This window comes from Petaurus breviceps, unplaced genomic scaffold, assembly GCF_028583685.1.
Source record: "Petaurus breviceps papuanus isolate PSGF00001 unplaced genomic scaffold, PetGlider_PUasm1.0 138, whole genome shotgun sequence".
In the NCBI taxonomy this organism is placed as follows: Eukaryota; Metazoa; Chordata; class Mammalia; order Diprotodontia; family Petauridae; genus Petaurus; species Petaurus breviceps.
The window spans coordinates 28,425,082-28,436,516 of NW_027185694.1; the positions used below are offsets into that span (position 1 = coordinate 28,425,082).

The 11,435-nt window shown below is 44.9% G+C and overlaps 1 protein-coding gene across 7 annotated transcripts in view; it reads right to left on the reverse strand.

Annotated features, from left to right (window-relative positions):
- Positions 1–978: 978 nt before the first annotated feature.
- The window catches only part of SPSB3 (splA/ryanodine receptor domain and SOCS box containing 3), a 17,434-nt gene continuing 6,977 nt past the window's right edge, over positions 979–11,435 (reverse strand). For 3 of the 7 annotated variants that reach the window (XM_069062518.1, XM_069062529.1, XM_069062557.1), the window contains exons 2-7: positions 9,465–9,605; positions 3,881–4,058; positions 2,844–3,031; positions 2,629–2,731; positions 2,222–2,347; positions 979–1,943 (exon numbers count right to left, since the gene is read on the reverse strand). In XM_069062518.1, coding sequence (XP_068918619.1) covers positions 1,609–1,943; positions 2,222–2,347; positions 2,629–2,731; positions 2,844–3,031; positions 3,881–4,058; positions 9,465–9,605 — 1,071 coding nt within the window. In that variant the 3' untranslated portion in view covers positions 979–1,608. Of the gene's footprint in view, positions 1,944–2,221; positions 2,348–2,628; positions 2,732–2,843; positions 3,032–3,880; positions 4,059–9,464; positions 9,606–9,935; positions 10,104–11,435 lie in introns of those variants that run through there. The other 4 variants (XM_069062539.1, XM_069062547.1, XM_069062567.1 and 1 more) reach the window with 4 other exon arrangements.

Sequence of the window (11,435 nt, forward strand, 5' to 3'; positions counted from 1 at the left end):
GGCCCCTTCAGGCACATAGAGCAGGAATGCCTGTCTCTACTCAGTCAGTGACTTTGCAGTGAAGAAAGATCATCGGATTCATGTCTATGAGTCAATCTAACATTAGCTAATCCTGACCCTTCACTAGATTTGAGCTCATAACTATGGGGTTGAGAGGGTGGGCTACAGATCCGCTTCTACCTTTTTGGGTCTGAAGCTAGACCTATTGGAAGAGACCTTGGAAATAGGGGAGGGGTGACTTAATATAGCTCAGGACCTTGGTGGAAGGAGCAGTGAAGGAGATGCCATATTCCTAGTGGTGACGGTGAAAAGCTCTCCGCCTCTCCCTAGCATAGCAGTTAGCTTTTTCTTAACAGCTCAGTATTAATGTGGAGGGTGTTCAGTGTAGAAATTGTGGTGGCAAACATGAAAAGGGGCATCGAAACAAGGGACGTTATCAAGGAAGGAAGTGGGAAGGTATCAGCAAAGCTGAACAAGGCTGTTTGCTGGTGGGAGAGTTGAAGGGCTAGTACGACAACTAAGTCAGACAACAAAAAATTGGTGGCCACCGCAGCAAGATTTTTTTTTTTAAACGAAGAGTTCCCCTAGAGATGGAAGGAGAACTCTTGACTTTTCCCAATTTCCAGCCTGGATACAATACACCTACAATTTTAATAACCAAGGTACTAGAGACCCTGGCAATTCACATCATCTTTACAAGATACTATGTCCCTCTATGACTCACTGAAGGCTCCTTAGCCCTCCAGAGGCACATGGTCACAATTCTGGTCTTGGCTCTGCCACAAAAAATCATTTCCTTCCAACTTCAGGTTTATCCATAAAATGGGGCTAATTCCCTACCAAGTACATCACAGGGTAATGAGTGTACTTTTATAATCAGTAAGCTGATGCTTGGACCACCCCTCAGCTTCAACCCTTAAACATCATAACCACCCAACTCCTAAACATGGGCCCATTTACTTCTGTAGCATCTGTAAATCAATATAAACTATTTTGACTTTATTACAGTGATTTGATACAGTCTTTGATATAGGAGCAGAAGAAGCTGACAACATGCAAAAGCAGGTTTTTAAAAAAAAGTTCTAGATCCTAGATTTGGAGCCCCAAGGGGTGGAGGGAAACACAGACACATGTTAATATATTAACCAGGCTTTTCTCCTCATCCCTCTCAGCTGAACACTAGAGAACAGCTGGGGCTAGGCTTCGGCATTCTCCTCCCCTCCCTGGAGGCAGGAGTGATCATACACTGGGCCCAGAGGGAGGCAGTCTCCACCACCCTGAAGAGGACCTGCAGTGACCATTGGGCTAAGTCCAGAATAAGGGCTCAGGGAGCCTTACTGTGTCCATCTTTTTCTGAGCTGATGCTCTTGGGTTCATGGCACAGTCTTCCACTTCCAGTCCAGGTGAGGAGCAGGCGCTGTGACCTTAACTAGTTCCTGAATGAGGGGAATATCTTGGCAAATTCAAACCAGTGGAGCTGGCCCCAAGGATGGGGACGGGCAACCTCCCCTCCCAAACCTCCCTTTCTTGTCCCAAAAGTGTGTAGAGGAAAGGGAAAAGAAAGAAGCCACCCCAAGCCCAACAAGGCAGTTTTCATTGGAAAATAAGTTAAGTCCGTCGACACCTCTTCCTCTGACATGGCTTGGCTTCCGGGGTCCCTGAGCACGCAGCCACCTTGGGTGATGGGGATGGCAGGGGGTTACAGTTCATGCTCAGGACCCAGCCCAGTTTGTTGTGCAGCACCTGTTTGAGGCCAGGTGGCAGAGGCAACCCTTCCAGTGTGTCCCCGGAGTCAGGCAGCAGTTGGCGCAGGCGATAGCAACACAGATACTGCAGGGAAGTGAGGCTGGCACAGGAGCGGATCACCTTCATGCTGCTCTTGGCGGCAGTGGAGCAAACCATGGGGTAGAACTTCTTGTTCTGCAGTTTGGTGGCAGCGACTCCTGGCAGGAGACATGATGTGAATGGAGGTATTGGGCATCACTGACCTCTAACCTCTATATGGGCGGGGCAAACTCAAGGACTAATCTACGCAGTCCATGGTGAAACAGACCAGTATCCAAGCTTCTAGAGGGAGCAGAGAACTCAGAAAGACCCTCCCCTTTCTTTGCCTGGGTTGGTCTTTTTACTACCAAAACTGAGTAAAAAACTAAGCTAGCTAGCTATACTCCCATTAAAGAAATTCTATCTTGTAACTTGGGCCTTCGGTACCCACCCTTACCTATGCATTTCCTGTTTTTGAAGAAGGTCAGTGTCCCGTGCCAAGTGTCTAGGTGAACCCCGATGATGGAGCCCTGGCCAAACCGTGACGAGAAGCTCATCTTGTCACCCTTGTGATGGAGAAGTCCTGAAACAGCAGCCCCAAAGCAGGGAAAACTAAATTTGATGGATCTTGTAATTTGTGTAAAGATAGGCTCCACTTCCAATTATAATCCACTTTTTCTAGCCCTGCCTGTTGAATGCTAGAGGGATACAGTATAACCTTGCTATAATCTCCTTTCTCCCCATCCCACCCCAGGCTACCTACCCTGAGATTTCACAGTCATCTATAGCCATAAAGCCTCCAACCCCAACCCATCTCCCCTCCCTGAGCCTTTTCCTCTGTATTCTCGGTCCTCCCGTGCTCACCTGTGTAAGAGAGGCCCCAGCTATCTTCATCCTTGCCCAGCAAGCTACAGAATGTGTGGCGATACTTGTCCAGATTAACATCAGATGTCCCAATGCCAACCATCTACCGAAAACAGTGGGGAGAAGGGAAGGAGAAGAGCACTAAGCCATGAGAGCGGTGGTCTGGGGCTAGTGCTCATGTCCTAGAACAGTGTCCCCCGACCCCCTGAATATACCATATCAGTGCCGTAGACTGGAGAAGTCATCTTAATCTCCCAAAAGTGCTGGCCTTCACATAGCTCCTTGTTTCCTCGTATGGCTGCTGTGCCACAGCTATAATCCATGTGAAAATTGACTTTGCGGTTGTCACAACTCAGCAGAGTGGCTGTTGATTTGTTCAGATCATCCCATACCCAATCAAAATCTGTATTGGAGGAGGAAAAGGCTGCAATTTGGGACAGGCCAAAGGGAACCAACCCCACAACGTGTCCAGTTCCAAATGTAACATTTCTCTCATTACTGACACAATCAGCTGGTGAGACGGATGCTAACAGGGCAGAGACAAGGCCCGGCCAAAGTGGCATAAGCACGGTCATGCTCAGTGTGGAGGAGAGCTGCTCCTGAGGCCCAATGCAGAATATTCCCCTCCCCCCAACACGAGTCTGCTTGTCCAACTAGACCAGACCCTGGTCTGGTAAAAACTGCATCCTGTTATGCTACTGGTGTGTACTCATAGCTCCCCCGCTTCATTTGAGACTTATTCTCAATCCAGGAAAACCAAACCAAACCCTGCCCCCCCCCCCAAAAAAAACAACAACCCAGACCTACGGACAAAACAGATGACCATACAAATTCCTTATAATTTTTAACTTCAGTTCTATGTTCTCTTTTGGGTACTGAAGCCCAAGTGTATATGTTCTAGGTAGGCAGAACCTGACCACTGTGCTCTCCCTCTAAAAGAGGCAGTTATTATAACTACATTTGATTGAGTCAACTGTCCCCATCCCCATGCTACCCCTGAGCATCTTCCTAGGGCTGTCCAATACCAGAAAAAAAGACAAGGGCAGGAGGCCTTTACAAAGCCAGCTGATTCCCAAATAATCCCCACTGGCCTGGAGACCAAGTGCCAGCAATACTAAGTTAAGTACCACCTGAGCTCGGGAGCCTGCTAGCTCTGGATCTCTTAGAAACACCAAGAGCCAAAAAAATGATGGGGAACAGCTAATTAACTTGGCCGCTGACCATCCCCGCAGGAAGCATGGAGGCTCCTTACAATCATCTTCCTCGCCACACTGGCAGTCCCTGCTTCGATGGCTGGTGTGGAGGCTGGCGCAATACGGAGTTTCACTTTGGCTCTCACAATCACAGTAGGACTCTCCAGTCACGGGCACAGCACTCGGGATGGACGGTGGCAGGGAGGGGAACTCTGACTCTGAATCTGAGTCACTGTGCTGCCAAACAAAAAGCCAAGGGTAGAGCTAGGTCATTAGCCTGTCCAAAATTCAGGCACAGTGTGATGACATGAAGGGGGTAAAGTATGAGAAAAGGAGCACAAAGTCATTATCAAGATCCTCCCCCCACACTAGTTAAGAAGTCTCTGCAGCAGAGGAGGCAGCTTTGGGAACATGCTACCATCATTACTGGAGCAAAGAACACCATACTTTCTCTCCTTGTGGAGAGGAATCTCGGGGTCCCTGGCACAGGACAATCCCACACAGGTACACACACCACATGGAAAAAATAGATTACCTGCTTCACTCTGCCCCCTTTGTGTAGCCCATACATGTAAGTGCCTATGCTTTTTTTTTTGGGGGGGGGGGGCAGAGTAATTGGGGTTGTGACTTGCCCAAGATCACATGGCTAGTAAGTGTTAAGTGTCTGAGGCCGGATTTGAACTCGGGTCCTCCTGACTCCAGGGCTGGTGCTCTATTCATTGCACCACCTAGCCGCCCCTACATTTTTTTTTGACATATATTCCCTTGTAGGGCCTGCTCTATCTGAAAAGCCCACCTCCTAAGGGCTTACCTGACTCATGAATATTAAGAAACAATCTCTGTGATGTTATACCTTCATGCTGGCTCTAAGCTGCTGGATCAACCTCCAAACTGAGCAACTTCTAGCTTTCATTCCATTCACTGCCTTCACTTTACGGTCCCAAATGTGACTGGGGTGAGTGCAAGATAGATAAGCACCAGTTTAATAAAGGAACTGCCTGTGACTGAAGGTCCTCACCAAGTCAGAATTCTGCTCTAGGGCTCTGTCACAATCCATGGATAGTTCCTGAATATTCAGAAACATAGTGGTCATCACTGAGATGCTCTGATTGAGTCATCATTACACACAGCACAGACCACCTGCCTATTCTGGAATCTGCTGAGGGCTCCTCTCGTCACAAGTACATTATTATCAGTAATGATCACAGAATCAGGGGTGTCTGATGACCACAAATTCCACGGCTGCAAATCCTAGGGGTCAATCCCATGACTCATCCAAACTGAGAAACACTACCTGGCTTATCCTTCAGTGACAAGGCCAGTGTGCGGGCAAAGCCAGGGGACTATACAGCTCCAGCCCACACGTCAACTTCCTCCTCCCTACCAGTAATTTTCAAGAGCGACATGGCAGTCCAATCTAAGTCCCCACATTAGAGATCAGGATAAAGTTCTCTAAGCGAGGAGAGTTACAGGGAAAAAGCTAAGTCTTATAAAAACAAAAGATATAAGCAAAACATTTTAACACAGGGTGCAAGGAAAATTAATTTCTAACTAGATGGCTGGTTGAGGAGCTGGAGGGAAGTCACAACTCCCCAACAGAGCTGAAATCAGAGATAGTGCATTAAAAGAACACTTCTGCTACACATGACTTGTGCCATTTAAGGTCTGACTGAGTCTTGGTTTTCTCCTATGTAAGAAGAGGGTGTTGAACTAGACCTCTATGGTCCCTTTAAACGCCTATAACCTTACCACTAAAGGAATGATGATGAGAAAGGAACATAGGAAAGACAGGAAGACCGAGTGCCAGCTGAGCCACTAGTCACAAATGGCAAACACCAGGAATACAGAACATGTAGAGCCACAATGGTGGAGTAAAAGTATCAATAAGTCTTAGAAAAGTTGTCAAGTCTGGAAATGATCTGGACCAATGACAGGGGTCTGATTATCAGAGTGTTCCCAAGAAGGCCTCCCAAGTCTTCATCCAAACATTTATCAGAGTATTTATTATATGCAAGACATATTCTACAGTATCTTTTCACTGAAACCTATCCCAGCAAAACACTAGCTCTGTCACATCTAATAGGCTGAAAAGGTTTTATGTAGAGCTATCCTTTACAGACCAACCTGGCTAAGTGTGGAGAGGCTCATCTTCAGGATGAGGGGTACAAAGTGATCAATGTTTTTAATCAATTCATAAAGCCACAGTATAGGTGGTACTACAGTCTGCATCAGTGGAGATTAAAGATTCCAAAATACTGTGAAAGCACAGGTCAAAAGGGAGTGACACCTCCCCTCAGACAGAATTTACTTGCCCCACCCCCCATATTCCACAACATGTACCTCTCTCCTTTAGAAATCTCTATTCTTACTTACCCCTTAGAATTCTAATGGCCTCATCACCCAGGTGCCTTATGGGATTTGTCACCTAACCTTGGCACTTGACCACCTGCCACGGAAAAGGGGAGAGGCTGCTGACTTTGAAGGGCAACCCTGACAACAGAGCTCTCCCACCTAGAAAAGCAGAAAAGCTCCAGACAACATGTGGCTCTGGACTTGCTTTGGGAGAGGGTCCAGTTGAGGTTATAATAAAAAATAGATTGAGAACAGCCAAAAACACTCCACCAACAGCCTAAATCAAGGCCAGAAGGGTGCTGGCCATCAACACTGGACCTCTTTTTTGCCCATCATTTCATCCTTTACCCCAAATGTGGCTTCAGAAAAATGTGCTCAGATGTTTAACTCAAATGTCTCCCAATAGTTTCCTTCCCAGTAATTACACCTCATATTTACATAGTACTGCAGTTGTTTTTAAATCACCTTCCTATCAATCCCATTAGATGGTAGCCCAAGCATTATTTGTCTTCTCCATAAAAAAAAAAAAGATTGTCCCCACCTTAAAGATAGTGAAATTCAGGCTCAGAGAGACTGCATGTAACTTGTGCATAGGCTGGTCACATGGCTAGTGAATGAGGAGCCAAGATTACTGAGTACTTGATATGGACAAACTAGCTGGTGTCTGTGTTCAGCTCTATCACTGTAAAAGAATGAGCACCACAGTTGGGAATTTTTTTGTTTTACAAATTGTTTTATGGATACCTCTTGTTTTTATAAAACATTCCCAAATAAGCCCTGACACTTCCATTCAGAACTGACACTTTTTGGTCATTCTTTCTGACAAAATGTTTGAGACAAAAAATGAGTCCATAAAACACAATCCATTGTATCTAACAGCATATGTAATATTACACACCCAAAGGAGTCTCAAGATCATGTCAAATCCTAGAGGAGCTAGGGATGCCTAGCCAGGAGAAAAGACTTAGTACTATATCTGGAAAGGCTGGTATGTGAAAGAGAAAGAGCTTTGGCTGGTTCTTTCTGAGCCCTGAGTGCAGAATTCATAGCAAAGTTACAAGTCAGCAAGCATTTATAAAGTGCCTATTATTCTGTGCCAGGAACTGGAGATACAAAGACCATGAGCTCATATTCTAAGACAGACAATATGCAAACAACTATGAATACAGAAGAACCAAGATAAAATGGAGCTAATATTAGTGGGGGAGGCACTAGATGGTACAGCAGACAGAGCTGGACCTGCAGTCAAGAAGATCTGAATTCAAAGACATTTAATAAGCTGTGGGATCCCAAGTAAGTCATTTAACCTGACTGCCTCAGTTTCCTCAATTGTAAAATAGAAATAATAACAGTACCTAACCTTTCAGGGTTGTGGTTAGGATCAAGTAAAGTAATTCTCAAGGAAGCCTGCCAACTGTTGAAGTGGAACTCTTGTCTAGCAGTTTCTAATATAAAAAATATTCTAATATATTTGGAACCTAGAGAGAGGCATTTTCACAGCCACCCAGCCCTATTCTAATGCCCTAGTAAAATCATGTGCAACTTATCAAGATCTCCACTGGGGCTAAGAGCCAAGGAGAAGGGTTAAGTCCTGAATGAACATATTCAGCCTAGATTCTTGGAAATTCTCCAAGACAAAAGGTAAGGGAGGGATATGTTTTGCATCGGCTCTTGCAGGCATGTTACAAAAGGGATGTAGACCATTAGATGACAGGTAAAAACAGCATGCTGAGTGTATGTGCTAACAACTGCCGCAAATATAAATTTCTAAGCCACACTGTCAACGAGCATAACCCACGCTCCACTGGTGCAACACCAGATGAGTCTCTTTCCTATGATGAAACACACAGGAGTGAATTCTCAAGGCCACTAGCCAATGGAAGGTGGAGCTGGTACAGGATGTAAGCAGGCCATATGATGAAAATAAACAGAGACAAAAGAACAACACACACAGTGACTACAACATAAGATAAAAGGTCACTATAAGGAGGTCAAACACAAATCAACTGGAAAACTATGGAAATCCCAAAGAACAGGTAATTAAACAGTTTTTTAACATAAGCAGATGTACTTGGCATATCAGATATTTTTGATGAATTGCTTGCTCTTCTTGGTCCAGGCTGGTGGGAGGCTGTTTTACTCCCCCCACCATGCCCAGAAACGGCAGCAGGGTAGATACCAACATGAAAAAAATGTTTTTAAAGAACTGGAAGGAAACTGAACCTGAGGCATAAAACCCGTTTGGATTCACTATTGCTGTGATTCAGAGAGAGAGAAACACAAAGTTATGGGAGGTTTCGGGCGAACGTTGTCCTGCCCACCACCCAACAGCATAAAGGAACATTCATTCCTATTCTAACCAGTCCCTTTATGGCACCTCGAGGTTGCACAAGCTTTTGATACTTGCTAATACTTGCACCTCTAGTACTAGTCATTTCAGCCTTGCTGTTTCCCACAATCCTCAGAGACCAATCAGCTTCCCCACCCTATACTTCCAGTTCCATCTGTTCTGTCCATATTATCTCAGGTGAAGAAAGCAACTCTTTTCCATTCTTTGCTTCAATTACATTTTACATATCACAAACAGGATTTTCCCTCCTCTAAAAGTCAAGCCCTAAAACTGGGCACGGAACTCTGGCCGGGTTCTCACCAATAACATGATGAGAGCAAAGGACAATGGCCTGGTGACCCTAAACACAACACTCAAAAATGTAATCTTGCCACCAGCCTGCAACATTATAGACTCATGTTCAGCTGTATAGAACAGAATGGAAAACACTTCTTTGCTATTTGAATATAAACCTAACAATAGCTCAACTATCTACTCCTTCCTTTCCACCCTTCTAGAATCTCATGGAATTACTTCTCCCTGCCTTCAGAAGCATCCTAGGTATATCTTTTAGGCCTACAGAGGTGGTCCCTAAACCATGAGGGCTCCCTCCCATTTCTCACTCATTTTCCCTACAAAAAGCAGAGAAAAATAGCACTTGCATTTTTTGACGAGCAGGGTCAGATCCAGCTTCCTCTTTTCGTACTTGGAAGCTAAGAAAATTTTTGCATATTTTAATAGAAAACACTTTACACTTAGGCCAGCTTTTGCTAACTCCTGATGTAGAATAATTAATATCTGAAGGATAAGAGGATCTTGTCCTGTGCTTTCTCTTACCTACCATTCCATGTATAGGGCTAAGCCTGAAGCTATTTCCTTAGACACCTTCTTCTGAACATACTCCAGCAAGAGCTAAAAATACCCTGGTAATAACTCTTCCTGAGAAGGAAGCAGAGACCCACCTGTCCATCGGAATCATAGCCCCAGTTGGTGGTGCCAGAGGCCAAAGCCACAGCTCGGGCATCTGCCTCCCGGCGGGCCCCACTCAGAACAAAATGCCAGGCCCGGTTGCTGCAGCTACGTCGGGTCATGGCAGAGAAGATCTGAAATAAAAGAGAGAAACAAGTAAAAGGTGAGAGGAAGCCTGTGATGTGGGAAGCTCCCTCAGAACTCAGTCTCTGGCAATTAAAACTTCCCCATGTCTATCCCATGAGTTCCTCTCAACAGGACAGTACTTCACAGCCAGACTACCAAAGTGGCCCAAGTGGCAGGCCAGAGTGACCCAAGTGTGGTTTCAATAAAACCATGTAGTTCTTGGGTCTAAGTAACTGGTTATCAGAAGCACAGGGCTATCTTCTTTGACATCTAACTAACTACTCCACCATCATCCAGAAACTAAGGGTCCCGACCAAAGACAACACCCTCCTCCCTACCTTCTCCAGTACTCACTCATTCTAGGGACCAATTCAGCCAGCAGCAGCAGCCTCTTCCTAAATTATTCAGCACGAGCACCACACCCTTAGGCATGCCTTCAGCCATAGGATCACTAGGGATTTATTTTCCCACTCCCAGTCCTGCCCAATGAGCTTGTCAGACACAGCTACTTCCCAACACCCTGTAATTCACCACTTCATGCATCATCAAGAATGTAATTAAAAACCACTCAATTTGGAGTCAGAAGAACTAGGTTTAAATCCTGGCCTCTGTCACTTACATACTTTTTGTGTGACAAAAAGCTCAGGTCATTTCCTTTTTCTTAGCCTCAGTGTCCTCATAGATAATTTCTAATGTCCCTTCTACCTCTAAAACTTAGGATCTTTATGATTCTAATCATAGGTGGTGGTTGTTGTCTTTCGTTCTTGAAGAGGACCAAATGACATCACTATGCTAAAGTCAAGTTTCAATGTGTCCAGACTGTGGCTGATCAGAGCGATACAAGCTTGGAATGCTCTACCACAGGTCGGGCACAAATAGTCTGTGTGAACATTTGGTGTGGATACTCTAAGTTTGAGCATCCTGCATTTCCTTTGAGCTATTTCAATTCTGCTTTGCTCAAAGAGCACAGCATCTTCTTTTGGGCCCTTGAAATTTTGGTGGGCACCTTCAGTGCATATAGCCAGCTCATGCAGCCAATATGTTCTAATCTGAATGCTGACCACCTGTTTCCCACCTCCTCAGTAACTGCCAGCTAAGAACTCAAGCTGGCTTTGGAATCGAGAGAAATCAGGCATTCAGTCCTGCCAAAACCTCAATGGACTCCAGTTTACCCATCTGTAAAATGGAGATAATTCCTATAGTACACAGTTTGAAGGTGATGGGAATGTTATACGTGAAGGAACCTGAATGGATTTGACTGTCTGAAGAGTTGGGTTTTAACTCCACAATCAAAACTTACTAGCCATGTGACCATGGGCAAGTCACCAACTTCTCTGAGCCTATTTCCTCATATGTAAAATGGATGAACCTGCACTCTCTACCTCAGACGGTAGTTAAGAAGCTGAAATGAGATGATACACAGCTTCAAGGTGCTATAGAACTGTCAGGTTCAGGTATTATAGTTCTTGAGACATCCCTTAGAGCTTTTATGTATGACTATATTCTAACCCATATTACCTATATTAACATACTTTCTACCCTCTATTAGAGTAAAGACTATGTTTAATAATCTTTGCATCTCACCCAATATGTAGCACAGTACTGCACAAACAGGCACTTTAGAGGGCCTGTTCTTAACTCTTTCCTCTGACAATTTCTACGTGTCACCCGAAGCAAAGATTTAAGGATTTCTTAGCCTCTAACATGAATGATTTAAGGGCAGAGAAGGGAAACTGAAAATTGCCTCCCAATTTCCCTACTAAAGTACAGCTCTTTTCACCCACTACTTCTAGGGTTGCCTGGAACCAACACGATAATAACAATAATATTTCCCCTCT